General features: G+C 41.7%; 1 protein-coding gene across 6 annotated transcripts in view; it reads right to left on the bottom strand.

Moving 5' to 3' along the window:
• Ltbp1 (latent transforming growth factor beta binding protein 1) overlaps positions 1–21167 on the bottom strand; it is a 405289-nt gene that overhangs the window by 156474 nt on the left and 227648 nt on the right. For all 6 annotated transcript variants that reach the window (XM_070025342.1, XM_070025343.1, XM_070025344.1 and 3 more), the window contains one exon: positions 1303–1405. In XM_070025342.1, coding sequence (XP_069881443.1) covers positions 1303–1405 — 103 coding nt within the window. The remainder of the gene's footprint in view (positions 1–1302; positions 1406–21167) is intronic.

The raw sequence follows: 21167 nt of genomic DNA, 5'->3' as shown, positions 1-21167 counted from the left end.
GACTATTCATAAATTTTGTCATTTAAGGAACTTAACCTAAGAAATAATAACTGCATTGACTTTTTAAAATTATCTTTATTGTACAAAGGAGTTGCCATTTAACAAAGCAGTTTTTGAATATATCATAATCGATATCACTCCTTTCAAAATTGCCATCCATCCTTCTCTCAATCACCCCTTCCCTCATCTTCTTAATTATGTGGGATATACATTGGATTATTTTTTTATTATTAAGTTTTTTTATTGTGAAAATACCACACAGAGAGGTTACAATTACATGAGCAAGGATTGCTCAAGCATTGTTGCCTCCTCCTTTGTTTTCCCTTACCATCCCTGCCCTCCAATCTTCTTGACTACATTCTCCCTCTCTTCTCTTCATTTGTCTACCCCTTTACCCTTTACCCCACTCTGCCCCACCCCTTTTGAGTATGTGTTTCCTGATGTTTTACCTTGCTGAACTTTAACTTTGCCTTTCTAAGGAATTACACAATTTGTGTCCTCCCTTGAATCCACTGTATTTCAGTTAATACATTGCATACACTTGCATACCAACCAACGTACTTATTTATAAATTTATAAGCTAAATCTAGCTTCCACATATAAGGGAAAATATGCACCTTTTGTTTCTCTGAGTCTGACTTACTTCATGTAATATAAGTTTTTCCAGGTCTTTCCATTTCTTTATTAATGGTACAATACCATTCTTTCTAATAGATAGGTAGAATTCCATTGTGTGTGCTTGTGTAGATAGATAGATATTTATAGATATAGATATAAATATAGATAGAGATAGAGATCACATTTTCTTGATCCATTTGTTCACTGAGGGGCATTGGGCTGATTCCATTCCTTGGTTTTGGTGAATAGTGCAGCAATAAACATGGTTGTGCTGGTGGTTTTACTGTATCCTGATTTGTAATTTTTTGGATAAATGCCCAGGAGTCGAACTGCTGGATCTTTTGTATAGGGCTTAAAATATTCATTTCTCTTTTTAAAAGATAGCTAAGATTTTTCTCTTCCCCTAAAGGGAAGAAGTCTGTTTTAGCTTATCTCCTTAAAAGACCTTTTCCTTCCTAACTAATCCAATTAGAGAAGAAAATTAATCACTATGATTAATTTAAAAAAAAAAACAGAACTAACAGCCTTGTGAGGTTTCTGGAAGTACATACGACATAGAATCACGTTCTTGAATATAAGAAGAGAGTTCTTTGAAGGTCTCATGTGGTACATCATTAGAAGAGTAGACATAAGAAAACAGACATGCTCCATTGATCTACAAAGAAAGAATGAAACATTACTTACATGGCTTCTTGGGGCATTTCTGGCATTTGTTAAAGCCCCAGGAGGTACCCACAGTTCCACAGCAGTCCTCTTGCTTTGAAAGGCCAGGAAGAGCTTTGCCACACTGAAATGATTAGATGTGAAATATGAATGTTAATTGAGTGATAGATGCTCAGCTCTGGCAAGCTGCTGTGCCTCACAACCATGTTGTAAAACAGTTCCCTTATTATCAACACAATTAGAGAAGAAGAAAAAAGGCCTATAAAATCTTGAAACTAAATACCAAGACAGAATCTATGCAACATTAAAATGAATGGGCACATTTCCAAAGAAGAGCTCCTTCACATTTTTTAAAGTCTCGTGGAAATCTGTCACTGCTCAGAGCTCTTTGTAAAACTGAAGTTTCCGGGATCTTTTTTGTTTTTCTTAGTAATGACTTTATCATTCAAAAGATCAATACAAACTTTTTTTTGGGGGAGTAGAGTTGCTAGAGATCAAACCGAGGGTTTCACACACACTTAGCTCTATCCCCAGTCCTCTATATAAACTTTCAAAATGTTGGTTAAAACTAAGTCTCTCTTGTAGATCATTGGGGAGTTGTGCTAGAAGGGTGTGGTGGCATGTGTATAAAACAAAAGAATGTGACACAGATCTGACCTGCAAGAGGATACTGGACTTCCCATAAGCCAAGGCCTGAGTAGGGACTGAGAGAACAGTGCAAAAAATTATCCTGGGGTGAGGCAGATCCTCCTGATAGAGACTAAGGCTCCAGAACCCAAGCAATCTGACCTAGGGAGGTGCTGGCAGCTTTAAGCAAGACCAGACTGAACCTTACAGGAGGCTCAGAGATATGAGAAGAGTCCTAACCAAACACAGGAGGCCAGATGAGGCTGAGAGACAGGAGTTTGAGAGAGAATGGAGAAAGAAAAAGCCTAGAAAAGCCGATCCTGTCGTGTGAACCAATCCAAACACCAGTTGGTCAGGGAAGCCTGCCCGATTACCATACACCCCAACTGGACAGGTTCAAGCCTACATCGCACATGTAAATACACCGTATTGAAGGGGCCCCTCTGATCTGCTCTACATCAACCCCTACACAATTTCCAAGTGGTTTCCAGAATCAACTTTTCAAAGATAAATCTGATCATAATTACTCATGCAGCCCTCCAGTGACTTTGTCTGCAAAGGACACATTCCCTAAGCATGAGAGAAAAACCTTTCCACCCCTGCCTGAGGCCACTTTGTAACCCCTGCACACGTTATCCTTCAGGCATGCCACAGACCTCTGCATTATCCATCCACAGGAGCCATGTCTTTTCCGAAGCTGTGTCCTTTCCCTGTTGCCCTGCCTTTTCTCTTCCCCCAAACCTTTTCATCTAAGCCTCCTGTCCCTCAGCATCACTGATCTCTCCCTCTATACCACAGCTGGTTGTGTACAGTTCCATCACCTCTGATAGGCATTGTTGCTAAATGCAGATGTAACTTATCCTAGGAATGATTGCGAATGCTCCACAAAGGCTGAATGATTGAATGAATGAAGAAAACAACCAAGGAACAAACACCGAAAGAATGGAGGAACAGACGAGTTGCAGTTCACTCAAGCAAATAATTGCAACATGAACACTAAAGGGAAGTGAGCCTGCCTTCCCTAGCTGGGAGCAGCACATAGTACCAGGAAGCTCTGGCCAGGGCCACCCTGAGAAGGACAGTGACAGGAGACAAGGGTCTCCTGGCAGGGCCCCCATCCATTATTTCCTTTCTGTGGCAGGCCTGCCATGCTCTCACTGAGGCTCTAAGTCCCTATGTGGCCACACCATAAAGCAAAATCACCCCGGGGAGGCCCTCCCCAGCTCACGGGGCTTCAGAGCATCCCTCTGGAGCCCTTAGGTTTCTAGGATTTTGTAAGGTGACACGAGGCTGTGCCTTCCAAAAGCAGTACACTATTGCGCCTTTAAAAGTGACCAAAAGTGGGGCTGGGAAGGTGGCTCAGTGGTAGAGCGCTTGCCTTGCATGCTTGAGGCCCTGGGTTCGATTCCTCAGCACCACATACGCAAAAAGAAAAAAGCCGCAAGTGGAGCTGTGGCTCAAGTGGTAGAGCGCTAGCCTTGAGCTGAAGAGCTGAGGGACAGCGCCCAGGCCCAGAGTTCAGGCCCCACGACCAGACCCCCCCCCCAAAAAAAAGTGACCAAAAGTGACACGTGTCTCTAAGTAACTACCAAAAAAAGCCAGAAATGGAGTTGTGACTCAGGTATAGCACTAGCAAGTAGGGGGAGAGGAGGAAGAGGAGGAGGAGGAGGAAGAGGAGGAGCAGGAGGAGGAGGAGAAAGAAGAAAAGAAGAAGAGAAGAAGGGGAAGAAGAAGAAGGAGGAGGAAGAGGAGGAGAAGAAGAAGGAGGAGGAGGAGGAGGAGAAGGAGGAGGAGGAGGAGGAGGAGGAGGAGGAGGAGGAGGAGGAGGAGGAGGAGGAAGAAGAGGAGGAGGAGGAGGAGGAGGAGGAGGATGACAACGACGACGACAACAACAACAACTACTACTACTACTACTACTACTACCACTACTACTACTCAGGGACAGCACCCAGGCCCTAAATTCAAGACCCATGACTACTGGCCCATGACACACACAAAAAAGTGACTGAGAAGTAAGAGAAGCCTAAAGACATGAGACATGAATTAGATGATGTTCTAACCAAAAGCTTAGAATGCAGACCAGCATCTTTCTCATCATTGGAAAAGTGAGGACAAAATGCATGTCAATGATGAACACTCTGCTTCACACATAGAAGGCCTGAGCCATCATCACCATTATCATTTATTGATTGATGTTTTTAATTCTAGATAAAAGTGATTTGCTTCAGATGTCTCATGTGACATCCCTACTGTCACATTCCCCAGGAAGCAGAGGCAGATGAACTCTAAGAGCTCTGTAAGACAAGCACTCAAAGTACCACCAGACCCCACACAAAAAAGTTAATGAATGTCCCTGGAAAAACAAACTCAGTACGGAAACTGGGGACCTGTGGCTCCCATCTATAATCCTAGCTACCCAAGTGACTGAGATCTGAGGAGCATAGTTCAAAGCCAGTCCTGGAAGGAAAGTCTGTGAGACTTTTATCTCCAATTAACCAGCAAAAGCTGGAAGTAGAACTGTGACTCAAGTCCCTAAGGGCCAGCCTTGAGTGAAAAAACTAAGGGATAGCACCCAAGCACTGAGCTTAAACCCAGTCCTGGCACCTCTCTCAAAATGAAAAGTGTTGGAAAACATTTGGAGTTAGGTATCCTCTAGATGAACTTGAAAAGATACCATTCTGGGTAAGACACGGATAAGAGTTCCAGAGGAAGTGAATCAGGCCACGGTCGCCACGCTGCCTGAAATGTGTACAGCCGCTCCCTCAAATATGCAGAGATGTGATCCAGCCTGCTTTCCTTGAGACAAGGGCTGTCCTACAGAACAACTCAGCTGGAGAAACAGTGCCCAAGTGACTCTGTGAGCCAGATATCACTGCCCTGTCTCAGCTAAATGTGGATACCACCTGCTAGGTGAGAAAGCCACCTTCCAGGCCTGGACATGTCCCAGGGACACAAGGAAGTAGTTTAAGTTGTGACAAGAACACTGGAGAAAATTCCATGTTGAAGAGGTAGACAGGGAGAGACATAGAAACACACCTACATCCACACACCTGAGAGAGAGAAAGACAGAGAGACAGAGAGATGGCAGCAAGAGAGAAGGCAAAGAACCAACTTAAAACAAGCTACCTGACTCTAGCTAACACCCAGACTCCTTGAGCTTAAGCAAAAAAAGCCTAAACCCAAAGCATGAATGAAGGAAGGAGGAGGAAGGACAATGATTCCAATGTAAGACTCGAAATAGTAAAACCTCTGAAGCCCCCACTGTTACAATGTGGCTGCCAAAGCCAGCTTCACATCTACTTCCAGTTTTATAAATCATCTAGCATCACATCAGATGCACATCGCTACTCTACTGGATTCTAGGTTCTTCCCTTAATCAAGCGAAAACACTCAACACTTGCTGATTTTTATATGCTCAAAATGTTATTAGCAGTTAAAATCCAATTTTCACCTTGGGTTCCTAGAATGTTTTATTTGGTAGGGCAAAAATAAATCATTTCTCTCTACAAAGTCTCCAAAAAGGTACAAGGATTTCATTACATGATTCAAGCCACTTTATCCAATGGCTTTGTTTATGCGGGGCCCCAGCCAAGAGCAGCACAAGCCATCCAAAGCAATGGAATAAATGGCAGGGTAGGTGGGATCACAGCCCTGTGTGTTCGTCTCAGAACCGGGTCTGCACAGGACAAGAATGAGCTGCAAAGGATGAAGTCATAGGTACAACAACGCACAATGCTTTGTAGAAGTCCCTTCAGCCATTACATCATGAAGAGGCTTCAAGGTGCAGCCAGAAATCACACCTGAGAGACCACTGTGCTCATACTCCAGGCTCCCATCCAAGAGGCCGGGGGACAGCACGAGGTCTCACCTGGATGTCACAAAGCCCTGGAAGAAAAGAAGCTGGAGCAAGGATCATCTTTCTCCTATACCCAAAGGCAACATTAGGAAAATAGAAAAGGATGAAGTTCACATTCAGAACATTTTCTTCAAAGACTGGTAAACTCTGCTTCTCTGGGAGACATGGACTCTCCTCACATGGACACAGATTCACGGTAGCTACATTTCTGTGCGCAGATCAAGGTGATGTTTACAAGTTTGAAACACAAATAGATTTGGGAGAGGAACACAAAGGCATGATGTCTAGGTGCATCTGCTCATATAAAAGAATATGTATGGAAATGAACTTCAGGAAGTGGAAATGAGGTATTTTATTTTTTACCTTCATTGCTGTTTTTGTTTTCTTTTTGTCTAGTTTGTTCGTCGATCTGTCTTTGAGAGGGGAAGGGAGGGTTCAGAAATAGAGGGACAAAGGATGAACAAACGCAGCAGTGGTCATCACTAGGAATTACATTGAAAATGAACTATACAACTTGTGGGTAGGAATGGGAGAAAAGCGAGGGAAAGGGTGACATTGTCCAAAAAGAGATGTATTCTTTACCCGACTTATGTACCTATAACCCCTCTGCGTATCACCTTTATAATAACGATGAAGAAAAATTTAAAAACAACTCAGAGCCAGGTACAGTTGTACATAACTGTAATCCTAGTTCTGTGGGTGCACAGCTCAGAAAAATGGTGTTTCAAGGCCAATCCCAGGCCAAAAATATATATTGAACCTTCATCTCAATAAATAATAAGTTAGGTATATTGGTCATGCCTGAATCCTGGCTACATGAGAGATATAGTTAGCAAGATAGTGATCCAAGGCTAGTCCCGGCCAAAAGCACAAGATTCTATCTGAAAAGCAACTAAAGCAAAGGGATAGAAGTATGATTCAAATGGTGGGGCACTAGCACAGGGCTTCACCACAGTTGCCTCCACAAATGTCCATGTCAAGCCAGGCGCCAGTGGCTCACGCCTGTCATCCTAGCTACTCAGGAGGCTGAGATCTGAGGATCACAGTTTAAAGCCAGTCCTGGCAGGAAAGTCCCTGAGACTCTTATCTCCAATAAACCACTAGAAAACCAGAAGTGGCGCTGTAGCTCAAGCGGTAGAGCACTCACCTTGAGCTGGAGAGCACAGGGACCACACCCAAACCCAGAGTTCAAGACCCACGACTGACCAAAAAAAACAAAAGGTCCACCCATGAAACTATAGCCACAAAGAAGTGTGATCAGAGGCCAGGTGAGGGACCCAGCCTATGGCCTAAGGTGCTCTGGCTCAAAAGCCAGCAGACTCATGAAAACTCCTGGCCTATAAGCACTGAACACTTGGTCACACACCCCTTGCCCCTTGTGTCGCATGTTGACAATACCCATATTCTTACTCAAACCAGTCTGGAAATTCCCCCAGGGAGATATCATTTGCAATCCAGGCTTGCAATGCTTGCCAATTGAAAACTCACTATTAGAGTGGCTTCTGAGACTTGTTAACTGAAAATGAGGGCACCGGGTCCTGGAAGGAGGTTTCCTAAGATTTAATGTTCACACTGGAAAACAGCTGGTACCTAAAGTATCCTTATTCCAGGAGCACTGGCTATACTGAGCAGGGTTCTGGTGAGGGAAAATCCAGTAGTCAAAGACAGAAAAGAGTGCTGGGTTGAAATCATGAGACTTAGACCAGAATCCCAACTGCTTACGAGCAGTTCCACAGATCATCCTGCTTCTCTGGGCCAGGGTTGAAATAATGACCGCATGTTGACCTCAGAGGTCATGAAAATGAGCAGTACACATCCAAGAGGCAGTGGGACTGTAAAGAGGCAACCCTTCGGGATGTGATATTGGGTTGGCTGAGCAGAGCTTGCTTATAGACCTCAGCTAGTGACCTGCATTGGTTAAACCCTAAAACCAGAGTTAAAATGCTGGCCATCTTATAGGTTCTCTGAAGACATTTGTCAAAAGTGTTCAGGGGGTTGAGCTTGTAATCAGCTACTTGAGAGGCAGGGTTAAGAGAAAAGTAGTTTAAAGCTGACCTGAGAAGTATGAGACCCTGCTGGACATACATGGTGGCTTATAACTGCAATCCTGACTACTCAGGAAGTGGAGATCAGAGGGAAGACTGCAGTTTAACACCAGTCTTGGCAAAAAAAAAAAAAAAATCCCAGTTTCAAACAATAAAAAGATGAGTGTGGTGGCATAAGGCTATGAAGAATGTATAAACAGAAGGATAGCAGTTCAAGCCAACTCAGACATACATTTAAGAACCTATACAAAAAATTACAAAAGCAAAAAGGGGTGGGGCCATGGCTCTAGTGATAGAGCAAGTGTAAGGCCCTGAGTTCAAATTTCAATACTGTCAATAATAATAATAATAATAATAAAACATTCTACAATGAAACATAAACACTTTCAGCTCAAAGAAAGAACATTTTTTTCTCAAAAATAAGAATAAGGCACTAAGCCAAAGGAGCAAATAAAAACAAAACCTAAAATGTTAAAGTAACACAGATTCTTAAGAGATTGCACTGAGAGAAAACAAGGAAGAAAATAGAAGTCTGATTCATGGTAGCCTTTGCAAAAGCAAGCAGACTATGTTTAGGCAGGAAGTAAAACAAGGAAATGACTCAACAGCAGTACAGGGGGAAAGGATTCTGGAGGACAGAACAGAGCAGGAGGCCAACCACACTGGGAGAAGGACAGAGGAGGAGAGGCCACGTGTGAAGGAACACAGGGAGTGGGCAAGGAAAGGCAGGGCACAGGAGGAGCAAAGCCAGGAAGTGGTTTCCAAATTTGGAATTCGATTTGTGGTTGGATATAAAAATCATCCAGGAGACAGGGAAAAGAAGCATCATAGGTCCTCTCTCTTCCAAAGGTGATGAAGTGTTAGATTACTGCTAATTAAAGCAGTGGCATCTTTTAAACAATGGTCTAAGCAGAAGTATCAACAAATAAAGAGGAGGAAAGGAAGAACGGATTAGAGGTTCTTATGAAGGTGGAGTTGTCTATATCTAATACATCTCCTTAAATGTTAAAAAAAATTGGCAAGGATAGAGTATATCACTTATGGGGAAAAGAGAAGAAAGTACATTGAAGATAAATACAGTCAGGAATTTCCCCTAACAAGTGCTGCCCAGACAGAGTAAAGAGGTATTTTAACACAAAGCAAAACTTCCAGCCACCTGCCATATACCTGCACTAATCTGCCAGAATTCATACATTATAAATGGAAAGGAAGGTCATCTCTCCTTCTTATATAATTAAATGCCTTGTATGCTCTGTAAAAAAGCAAGGTAAGCCGGGCGCTGGTGGCTCACGCCTGTAATCCTAGCTACTCAGGAGGCTGAGATCTGAGGATCGCAGTTCAAAGCCAGCCCGGGCAGGAGAGACCGTGAGACTCCTATCTCCAATAAACCACCAGAAAACCGGAAGTGGCGCTGTAGCTCAAGTGGTAGAGCGCTCGCCTTGAGCTGAAGAGCTGAGGGACAGCGCCCAGGCCCAGAGTTCAAGCCCCACGGCCGACAAAAAAAAAAAAAAGCAAGGTAAGTGTGTTGGTTAGACGTTGCATTACTATAACAAAATACCTGACATAAACAACATAAGAAGGGAAGGAATTCTTCTGGCTCATGATTTTGGAGGTTTCAGTCAGTGTAGAGGCCATGGCTCTGTGATATGGGTCCACAGTGAGTCATAGCCTCATGATGTAGGAAGCAGGTGGCAGAGGTTATTCACCTCATGGTGGACTGGAGGAGGAGTGAAAGGGAAAAAACCAGGGACCAGGTATAACCTTCAAAAGCATACTTTTAGTGACCTACTTCCTTCAGTAGATCCACCTCATAATGTTTCCCCTGTCCCTCAAAACACCACCACCACCAGTTGGGGACCAAGCATTCAATACTTTAGTTCATGGGGCTACTTCATAGCCAGACTATAAACAGTAAGGATGACCCATAACTGAGTAAATGGCAAAGCACAGCTAAAGATAGACAAATGGAAATTCTTCACAATTACCACCTACATGGCAGTCATGAAAAAACTCTTCACCTCTCCCTGCCTTTCTCCACCTCTATGAAATGAACTAAAAATGCCCATTCTCACAGAGCTCCCAAGAGGACTGGGACCGTGCATGGGACACAGACTCTGCATAAGAAAGTCACATAGCCACCACCTCCAGTCTCCCCATCTATATTTGGTTCCTTTTCCAAGGCCCTCCTTTAAAACCCTGGGATTATAGCAAAAGGAGCACATAATCTAATAGTTACTCAATATTCAATGCCCCAGATAACATTTCCAGCAGATTTTTGTATGAAAGCAAATAATTTAGTTCGATATAGTACTGAAAAGAAGGTACTCTTAAGATCTTCCTAAAACTACTCAACTTTTCTCAAAAGGGCTGCCTCTCATAAAGAATCAATGTTCAGTGAATGAATGCTATGGAAGCTTTGTATTTAATTCTGTTCAAGAAGTGCAGCATGGTATCACTGAGTTACAATAATTCCACTTATTTATTAATGTCAATGTCCAAGAGCAGAAAATTTCACTCTGAAGACATTAAGGTCATGCTGCTGTGCTTTGATGCTGGAGGCCCAAGACCATGAGCTCTAGACACCTCCATCTTCCAAACCCCCACATCCCGATCACAAGGCACAATAGCCCATGGCATTGTAGCCAAGACATGTCCTTGAGTATAACGGTCCTTTTGAGTTCTAGTATCAACAGTGGGTTGGGAAGTCTCTATCCGGAGAAAAGACAGCCTAAGAGTCAGGGTAGAATGGTAGAAAAAAAACTGGACTAGTAACCAGGAAGCTTCTGTGAGACCCTGCCTGCTGTATACTCAATATAGGCTATTTAACCCAATTGCCTCCCTGAATGTTACTATCATTGGCAATAACACTGTTAAGACAGACTAAAACTGCCAATCTTCATTGACAAATGAATTGAATTAATGACTTCCTGACAGCTTTAGTGCAGGGAGCCTTAGATGCTCCTGGTCTTCAGGTTGACATACTAGAAGCCATAATGCATTTTGTCTAGTCCTAGCCTCCAACTACAGCCTGGACCAACTTGACCAGTGTTGACCATAATGAGCCTCCTTTGCCTCCTATTCCTTATCATCCCTTTCCTGCCAACCTGGATACACAAAAAAGGCAACTCTCCCCTCTTTGAAAAGAATTGCGGCTATTCAATATCTCCTTTCTGGTTCTAATAAATAATCATAGTGAATTATGTTATTATTAATGAGAAATTATCCCATATGGTGATAGACCTTCAATTTTTTTTTCTTTCAGTCATGAGACTTGAACTCTGGGCTTGGGTGTTGTCTTGTGCTCTTCAGCTCAAGGCGAGCGCTCTACTGCTTGAGCCACAGCACCACTTCTGGTATTCTAGAGGTTTATTGAAGATAAGACTCTCACAGACTTTCCTGCCTGGGCTGGCTTTGAACCATGATGCTCAGATTTCAGCCTCCTGAGTAGCTAGGATTAAAGGCGTGAGCCACCAGAGCCCCGCTAGACCTTCAAATTTTGTCTGCATGAAGTATGTATGTGTGTCACATGGTGGCCATCAACCTACACTGCACAGATGTCCTCCACATCATCCCCAAAGCAGGTGGCATCCTTGCCTTCACCCACATTCAGAAGCAAGCTATTCTAGCATGTGGGCACAAAATCTTGAGGATTACGAGAGGGAGAAGAAAGCTATACCCGCAAGACTGTAAATCGGGTTGAGGAATGTGAATCCCATTCTGGACATCTGGATGTCTTTCTGCAAGCACCAGCATGAGGCCCTTCATGGGGAAATCTCGTGACTGCACATGCGGGATTTGTCAGATTCACCCAGATTTCATCACAGTTCTTCTTTGCCTCCCCTCTCAGTCTTCCACTAGGATAGAAACATCCCCCTTCGGCAAAGTAACTCCTGATCACCTTCTGAGTAAAATGGCATTCTAGCTAGTGGTTCTACTTGGGCTCCAAATTAAAGTAGAAAACCTCAGGAGAGTGCTACAGTGCCAGTCTACTAGAACATGAAATATAGTGACTTCCATGTGCCAAGAAGAAAAGGGTCCATATCTTTGAATCCTATCACTAATGGAACCGGGGAAACATATCTGATTCATTTGTCCTACAGGTCCATTGTCAGAAAGAAAATTTTGTGGGATGGAGCCCTGCTGGCTAACAGGCATTGTCTCATAAAAAAGAAGAAGAAGAAAATGCTTAAATACTTCCAGATTTTCTAAAAGAAGTTGTAAAAAAATTTGTTTTGGCTCAAGCATAACATTCTTTATAGGCAAAGGTTTTTAAGGTTTTTTTTTTTTTAAGTCCACTCAGCTTTCTTTTATTAGAGTAATTAAAACAATGTTAGGCATTTGGGGTATCTGATACAAGCATAATCCTGTGATATTTCAGGCTATTGATTTTATAAAATATCTACTATGACTAGGGCATTAGTTGTTGGAAATATATCCACATCGATTTCTGACAGTGTATTTGTTTAAAGCCTCCTCAAGCCAAACCATGGGCTTCAAGGAATTCCAGACCACTTTCATTTATGAAATGGTATTTTTTAAGTTATACTAAGGCAAAAGTGGGTTTTTATGTTAACATACAAAAGGAAAAAAATCTTCAGGGTAAAACTTAAGATTGTACTTGACATCTTTCCTAAAGAAGCAAACCAACCTGAGCTGACTGCTTTCTCCACCTCTACAGCAATTTGAACATGTCACCAGCCAAAAATCTCCAGGTTGTAACCTGTGTATGTAGTGGCTCTTCGTAAGTGGCTAAAAGAATAATTATCATCATGATTCTGTTCTGACATTATAATTCCAATTGGTCTTACTAATGAGGCAAAACAACACAAATCATAAATCTCAGTCGGAGGCAGTGAGTAGGTCAATTTAAGTTTTACTACCAAGGTGATACCTGAAAATAAAAAGTTCTCATGTTGAAATAGGAAACAAAGATGGGCAATAAATAAAGGAAATAAATAGAAGCATGGGTATTATTGCCTTGCGGATCAATATTCTGCAAAAGGATGAACCATCAAGGCATTTGTTTTCCCACAATGATTATTTCTTTAACTACTGAGAAAATGTTACTATGTGTAGCTTCATTGCTCACCAGTTCCTTTTGTCTACATAGAGATAATGAAAGGAATAAAAACACATTTGAGGCTTCCAGGGACCATGTGAAATTATGACACGTGCCACACATATGGTTAAGGGTTCCATTTTTCTGTCTCAACCAAGCACACAGGACTCACAACTGCTAATTACCCATGGTTTGGATGGCAGTCACAGAGAAAAACAAAAAGCCACAAATAAAAGTAACAGGTTCATTTATATCCCCGGATGTCCCCAGAAGAGGGACAATTACTGCCTACCAAAGAACCATTTGTGTGCTTTCATTTGCAAGCTCCCTAACTGTCTCCACTCAGGTTGAGCTGAACTGTCCCATACCCTGGATGGTCTTGACGAGAGATGTTTACCTCTTCACAGTCCTAGGGCCTGAAAGACCATAACCAGGGATCAGCATAATCCATTCCTGCCTTATCAACAGTAGTCATCTGGCTGTGTGCTCACGTGACCTCTTCCTCATGAATGTGGAAAAGTGATGGAAATAGCAAGTTCTCCTCTCTCCTTTCTTCTTAAGACATTGACTCTAGCTGTCAGGATTCTCCCCTATGACCTTATTGAACCCTAATTTTCTCCTTTCTGGCCCTATCCCTCGTTATACTGGGGAAAAGAGGGAGAGTTCTTAGAAGCAGTTCTCTTCCCTGTGGGAATTAAGAAAATCAGGTAATCTGAATTGCACATCAGTAAACGTGGCAGAAAGATCCTCTGCTCCAGTTCCTGACCAATTGGCAATGCAGAGCCTTCTGTTCACCTGTATTCATCTAGTGCATGAAAAATGTTAAGTTCTGTTAGGTTTATTTGTTACTTCAGCACAACCTGTCCTAGTATGATCAGTATGAATGCAATGATAGATGATTCATCTGTGCCCACAACTGAGCTCAATCCATAAATGGCCTTGCACCAGAGAACACAGGCAGATGAAGGAGAGCAAAGAGACACAAAAGAAACACTTAAAGATGATTAAATTAAAAATAGTCAAGTTTAGATACTAATACAGTAAGAATTCGTAGAAGAAGAAATATGCATTGAAGAAGTACTAGAACACTGCTTTCTGGAGAATGTGACACTTGAGGGGAATTTCAAGTCAGGCTGGGTTTGTGAGATCAAGTCTGGTAGTCCCTGTACTGAGATTTTTTTTTGAGCATTTGTTCTGTGTATATATTCATATTGGTGGTAGCTAAAATTATGGAAAGGAAAAAAGATGTCAAAATTGTCATAGAGTATTATTATAGGACTCAGATGTCTGGGTAGTCTTGGCCAATCCAGCTATTTGAAAAATGATAAAACGCAGGCCAAGTTTACTAAAATGGAATGAGAGTGAACGACTTGAGTTGGATCTAGTACAAGCTAGCCCCAGCCTTTCTGAACCTCAAGTTTCACATAAGCACATAAGAGACAAGAATACCTACTTTTCCTGTCTCTCATATTGTTTTGAAGGACGAATATGGTCAGAAATGTGAAAGTACTCTATCATCTATCAATTTTATAAAAATGCACTGTTTTCCTAAGAGGTTTGCCCCAAAGCCACAGAATCTTAAGAGTGTATTCTTAACTTTGTCAAAGCTTGCCCATTCTAAACAAGACCTCTGCAAAAGTGGTCATCTTGGAGGCATTGTTGTCTTTGTTCCAATGTTTAGAACTTTTCTGTTCAAATTTCAGACTTCTTTTCAGAACTTAAGCCATATTTTAAATATCCTCCAGGGTGGTAAATCCTTGCTCACGGGAGTTGACTATTGAAAGCTTTCAGAAAGAAAATAGTAAGGGCTGGAGTATGGCTCAAGCAGTAGAGTACCTGTCCAACAAGCAAAAGGCCCTGAGTTCAAGCCCAATACTTCTGGGAAGGGGCGAGGAAGAAAGGAAAAATAAGTGAGCTAAAGAATAATTTCTTGGCTTTGAACAATTCTCATGAACTGACCTCATAGAACAGAATATTCAATTTTACACACTTTTTTTTCTTACATAGACCAAAGAAGACATAGAAGAGCAAAAAAGAGAAAACAGAATCATCTTCACATTAAAGATGGAACAGGGCAGTGATGGGGAGAATTTGTCATTCTCGGCATAGAGCCGCATACCTTCTCTCACTACTTCATAGAACAGAGTCCCAAGGATTCATTTTCTAGGAAACCAGATGATTCTACTTCACTTTAACGAATCTCAATTTCAAGGTACTGAAGAGCCCAGAAACAACAGATCCTAGAAATGCCAACTGTCTGTCTTTATTAAGCACATCTCATAATGTATACAGCCTAAAACAATCATCAAGTCAAGCCGTGGTGTCTTTAAACTACTTTCAACGTGCTCAGAATTGACATATTCAAATACAATAACCATAAAACATTGTTGATTTGCCAATCAGAAGTTTCTTTAACCTGTCTTCACTCTAAGCTGGTCCAAAATTGTCTTCGACATCAAAAGAGTCTAAAAATTCATAGGTAGATTATTTTAGGGTGTCCAAGCAGTATAAAAATGGAAAGCTGATATTCCATGTCCTGATAAAGCTATCTCCACTACCAATAAAATGGGAAATAAGAGACAAGGAGTCAGGGAGGAAAGCAAAGAAAACGCACAAGTCTGTTTCTCTGTTGAACACACGAGGGAGAGCCAAGCCCAAAGCTCTAAGACCCTTGGTTTCCCAGGAGATGTGTGTCTTTGTGAAGATGGGACATTAGGCTAAAGGAAGGGTCCCATCCGGGTCCCACCCATGCTCTGAAGGGGCTCCACTCCAGTTCTAACATCCTAATGTCTCAGTCCCACATCCATCATCCAAATAAAACGAGCAGCTCCCTCTCCACTGGCAGAAGCCCAGTGATAGGCAGACATGTTGTGTTTCACATGCGGTGTTTTTCTCTTTCGGAGCTCACCCCTGTCTTTACTGATCTTCCTCAGCTCCAGGCAAGAGGTACTTGCATGAAGTGAATCTGGCAGAGGTTGCTGGAATGAGACCAGCAGTCACTGCATCTATCATAGAGATGCTTCAACACCTTCAGTGATTCCTTCTGCTGTTGACACAGGTAACGTTTGGCAAGGGTGGCTATGAAGGACAGTCATGTGAGAGCCACTGGGGACAACCAGACTCACTAGCACTCAATTAAATATTTCTTACATTATGCCAAAAAGAGTACTTAAGAGGGACACTGAAGAAAAACCCAGATGGCAGAGGAAGTGGCTGGTGTTAATGACTTATTCCACCTGAAGGAGGCCAAACGTCAGTAAATGCAATCAGCACACTTCAGCTGAGCTCTGCTTATGGAGGTGATGGGTATCTGGGAGATCTAGTCCTGACTTCCCCAATCTCTGCCCAGCAGCACCTCCGAAAGACAAAGACCACTGCCCTGACCAAGCTCATACCACTGGAGAGGGCCTCTAAGGTACAGAGCCTCAGCAAACAGCGGGAGAGAGAGCCCATGACTCTCTCTGTTCACCACCACCCTCTGCTGACCCAGCCAGCTGACTTAATGCTTCCCACTTAAATGACAATACATAGGTGAACAGTCAAAAAAGCTCTTGGTATCATCCAGTGCCAGTAGCTCACACCTGTAATCCTAACTACTCAGCAGGCTGAAATCTGAGGATCATGGTTTGAAACCAGCCCAGGCAGGAAAATCCCTGTGAGACTCTTCCAATAAACTACTCAAAAAAGCTGGAAGTGGTGCTGTGGCTCAAGTAGTAGAGCACTAGCCTTGAGCACAAAGAGGCTCAGGGACAGTGCCTAGGCCCCAAGTTCAAGCCCCGGGACTGGCAGGGAAAAAATGCTCTTGGTAAAATGTTTATCTTTTTTTATTCTTCAGACTTCTAATCTATTTAGGTAGCCCATGGGCTCTGTTTTGGGGATGAACCAATGTGAAAATGGGTACAATGATTCTTTCATGTATTCTGTTAGGATAAAACTAGTATCCAGGATAGCAGGGGAAAAACAAAGGAGGGGGTAACAATGCTCGATAGGAAATGTACTCATTGCCTTACTCATGTAACGGTAGCTCCTCTGTACAGTATCTTTACAATAAAAAACATATTAAAAACTAGTATCCCATGACTGCTTAAGGTCTCACTCTAGTAATGTTTACATAGACAGGATAAAACAAATTTTATAGTGATTCAAGAGCAGGTTAGATTTAACTGAGCAATAAATCAATTTCCCATCATTGAGACAAGATTGTTCTTTTGTCTGCAGCAGATCTTATCTACATCTCTATCTATGGAGCCATCCAGCTACTTGTCCACCCACCCACCCACCCATCTTTTCCTTGCCATGATGAATTAGTAAACACCACATCTATGTCCCAGGTTTCTCACTGATCAATACACAATGGAAACCAAGAAATACTTTTTCCTTTAAAGTACTGAGACTGAGAGTAATTGGTACTCTCAGCCATGCAATGAAGATACTTTCCAATTGAGCTCACATTTTCCCATCAATTTTTCAATAATGCTTACTATTTAAACAAGAGTTAAGTGCCTTTTTTTGTCCTTTTACAATGTTTTTGTACCTTCATAGTGAGGTGTGTGTTTGTGTGTGTGTGTGTGTGTGTGTGCGTGTGTGTGTACGTGTGTACATGTGTGCTTCTGTGAAAAATTTTAGAGCTTGATTTATCTGCCAAAGAGATGTATCTCCAAATAATCTTTTTTGTTTCTCCAATAGTCCCTTCTGTTTCCATTTTTTCTTCCCAGGAGAACCACTGAAACAACTTTTGGCATCCCTGAGAGAATCTCAACCAGGTTTTCTGTCACTTTAATTCACTTTTGCCCCATGACTTATTATTTATCTGATAAATAATTAAAAGAAAGAGCTATCCAATGACATCAGGATTTCACATCACAGACTGTTCCTTTCTGTTTTCTAATTCTCTATAAAGCTTATTTTCTTCTGTAGAGTATACATGGAAATCTTTATTTTCAGAGTTTGTTTCTTGCAGTTTTCCCCCCTTTCTGAGAGGCTGAGAGTTGCAAACTATGAACATAAATCCATGTATGATTTGAGCATCTTTATCTCTGCCAGAGTCTTATTCTCTCTGCTTAATTCTACTTTGAGTTTTGTAGTAATGCTGTACTTCTTACAGCAGAAAACTCTGGTGTTTAAATGTGAAGGCTCGGCTCTTTCAGCATTTGCAATAGGAAGTTCTTGAATTTTTCTTTCTGTCTCCTCTGTAACGCCTGGGTCTAATTATAGGGTATGCTTCCGCATTCCACGAAGAGCCCCTGGCCGTACAACCAGGCAATGGCAGAGCTGGCATAGACGTGGGACCCTGGGCTCTACTCATGATCCTTTCTATGCAAACTCCTTTCCATACCTTCTAGCAGGATAAGGTCACTGTAAGATATTTGCTGCCAGCAGTTGGGCAATAAAATAACACATAGTTGAAACAACCAACTCAGATGCCAACTAAGTTTCAAATTTAGGTCACTGTGAAGTGAACCAATTTAAAACAAAGATGAACTCATGACAAAAAAAAACACCTGTATATATTTAATGTCCCTGTGATACAGTAATAGATCTGAATAGTATTTTGTGAAACTCAGCCTCTCCTCAGAGATGGAAAACAGCATGGAAAGATTCAAGTCTTAAGCTCATGAAAACATAAGATTGCCCTGAAAGGAGCCAGTAATTATAACCACTGGAGTTGTAATTCTAACTTGATCACAGTGAACAAACTCACAAATGTTTTCAAATATATATGGAGAACCACAATTATTCCAAGTAGCACAGAAACCTAAGTCTACCAAAACTACAACTTGTCAATTATTTCAAGCTTGATTTATGTGCAAGAAATACATTCCTTACATGTGGAGGAGATGGGGACAAACAAGTCGTTTAAGGATTCAGGTGGACCTGTTGCAACAATGAGAAGTACAAAATGTCATGTCAAAACCAGCTTTACAATGTCGGTGTGGGGGGGGGGAGGGGGGTATGATTGGGTGGGGGGGAGGGGGGAGGCTGGGAAGGGAGGTGAAGGGTAAACAAAGGAGGAGGCTGCAATGCTTGGTAAGAAATGTATGCATTATCCTGCCCATGTAATTGTAACCCCTCTGTACAGTATGTTCTCAAATAAAATAAAATAAAATTTTTAAAAAAAAGAAATACATTCCTTTTAGATACTTGGCATGTTCTACTCATTTCTGTTCTTTAAATTAATTAAGTGGTGTTCATAGGCATCTTGATTCACATAAAAATATCAGTACTTTATATGACCTTAAAACAAGAAACAAGTTTTGATCCTGTCATCGCTTGGATATGAAATGCACCCCCCGCCCCCCAAGGCATTTATGCTAGGGACTTGGTCTCCACCTCATAGTGCTATCCTAGGAGATTCTAGGAACTTAGAAAGCAGGATCTAACTGAAGGAAGTATGTCACTGAAGTGGGTCCCTGGGAGGTGCCTTTGATCCCTTCCTATGGCTCCCTTCTTAAGAGTGACCTTGGCCCTTTCCTATGTCTTTCTTCTTCCTGTCTACCATGAGGAAGGAAGTTCCCCTGCCACATGCAGTCATGGCTAAACATGTTTTCTCCAAAGCATGGGGGAACCAAGAAATCATGGATGGAACCCTCAGACACTTTGAGCTTCAGTTGTTCAGGTCCATTACTCTGGTCACAGGATGAAAAGCTAACTAATACAGAGTCTGTACAATTAGATATCACTCCTGACACTAGTAAAACATTTATAATGATTTTTCTCCCCACATCCTGGCACTCTTCTCAAGGTGAAAAATACTATACAAATTTCCAATCTTATTATTCTCATTCTTGTCTCTTTATAACACAATCCAAAGAAATGTCATCTGTTGTCATGAATGTAACAATCATCGCTGAGTACTAAAATTCTCCACTAACTTCTGTCATTAATAACTTGAAAACAATCTTGGATTCTATTATATACAAGAATACAGCATTCTTCACATCAAGGATGGAGCTGCTTATCACAAAACTGCAGTCCTGCATTATCTGTTCATGGTCTTCCTGTGAGAGTCAACTTGTTAATCACAATGAACATTTATCTGATTTCTGAAGCAAGAATGTGCAGAACAGTCTAACTCATCATCATCTGTTCCTTCACAACAGCCTATAATCAAGTCCTGATACTTCACTCTTCATAAAATACCTTATATTTATTAATTTCTTTTCAACTCTACTCCTATTTGAACTACCCATCATTGCATGCTTGACACAAGGCCAATTTCCCTTCCCTAGCCTTCTCGTGTCTACAGCCCTTATACCCAGCCCATTAAAAGTTAAAACTCTTAAAATTCTTCTTCAAAAAAATATATTAAGGGGCTGGGAAGGTGGCTCAGTGGTAGAGGGCTTGCCTTGCATGCATGAGGCCCTGGGTTCGATTCCTCAGCACCACATAAGCAAAAAGAAAAAAGCCGGAAGTGGTGCTGTGGCTCAAGTGGTAGAGTGCTAGCCTTGAGCTTAAGAGCTGAGGGATAGTGCCCAGGCCCAGAGTTCAGGCCCCACGACCGGACCCCCCCCCCCAAAAAAAAAATATATATATATTAAATGAGCTGGTGTCAGTGGCTCATTCATGCCTCAAATCTCAGGAGGCCAAGCTTCGAGGATTGCAGTTGTAAGCCAGCCTGGCAAAAAAGTCTATGAGGAGCAATCTCAAATTACCTAGATATATGCTGGACAGGGTTATGGCTCAAATGGTAATGCCAGTGTGGATGAAAAAACTGAGCTAGAACGCAATGCCCTGAGTTCAAGCCACATACATAGAAAAGATATTAAATGAATTAAGTCTGCATTTTTAAATTCGGTTTAAAAGCCATATTATTATAGTTACAAATCTAGGAAGTTTTCTTATTTTCCACTTTCTTTGTTTTATAGGAAATTTTTAGATATGCTGATCTGTTCCAAGACTACAACAATGATCACCTGAATATAGACCTCACTTAAAAATTGTTGCTGTCTTTTCATTTTTAATGGGTGAAATACACTTGAAAATAAATTGTAGACATTAACAAACTTCACCCCCAAAATTTTTCAGATTCAGCTATCTGAATTTTTGTTTCACAGAAGAAACGTGATTATCCCCAAATACCATTTAATAACTAGTTCTTATTCAAATTCCACCAATTACTCTCCAAATGATCTCTGGGTTGGTTTTTTGTTTTTTAAACCCCAATTTAATTAAGATTCATACCTCATATTTGTTGTTGTATCTCATATTTTTCTTTTTCTTTTGGTCATTGTGGGGCTTGAACTCTGGGCCTGGGTGCTGTCCCTGAGCTCTTCAGCTCAAGGCCAGTGTTCTACCACTT

This window comes from Dipodomys merriami, unplaced genomic scaffold (assembly GCF_024711535.1).
Source record: "Dipodomys merriami isolate MVZ:Mamm:240054 unplaced genomic scaffold, mDipMer1.0.p SCAF_17, whole genome shotgun sequence".
NCBI classification, from domain to species: Eukaryota; Metazoa; Chordata; class Mammalia; order Rodentia; family Heteromyidae; genus Dipodomys; species Dipodomys merriami.
Note: the sequence above shows the minus strand (reverse complement) of the source record. Positions and strands in the feature narration are given on the sequence as shown.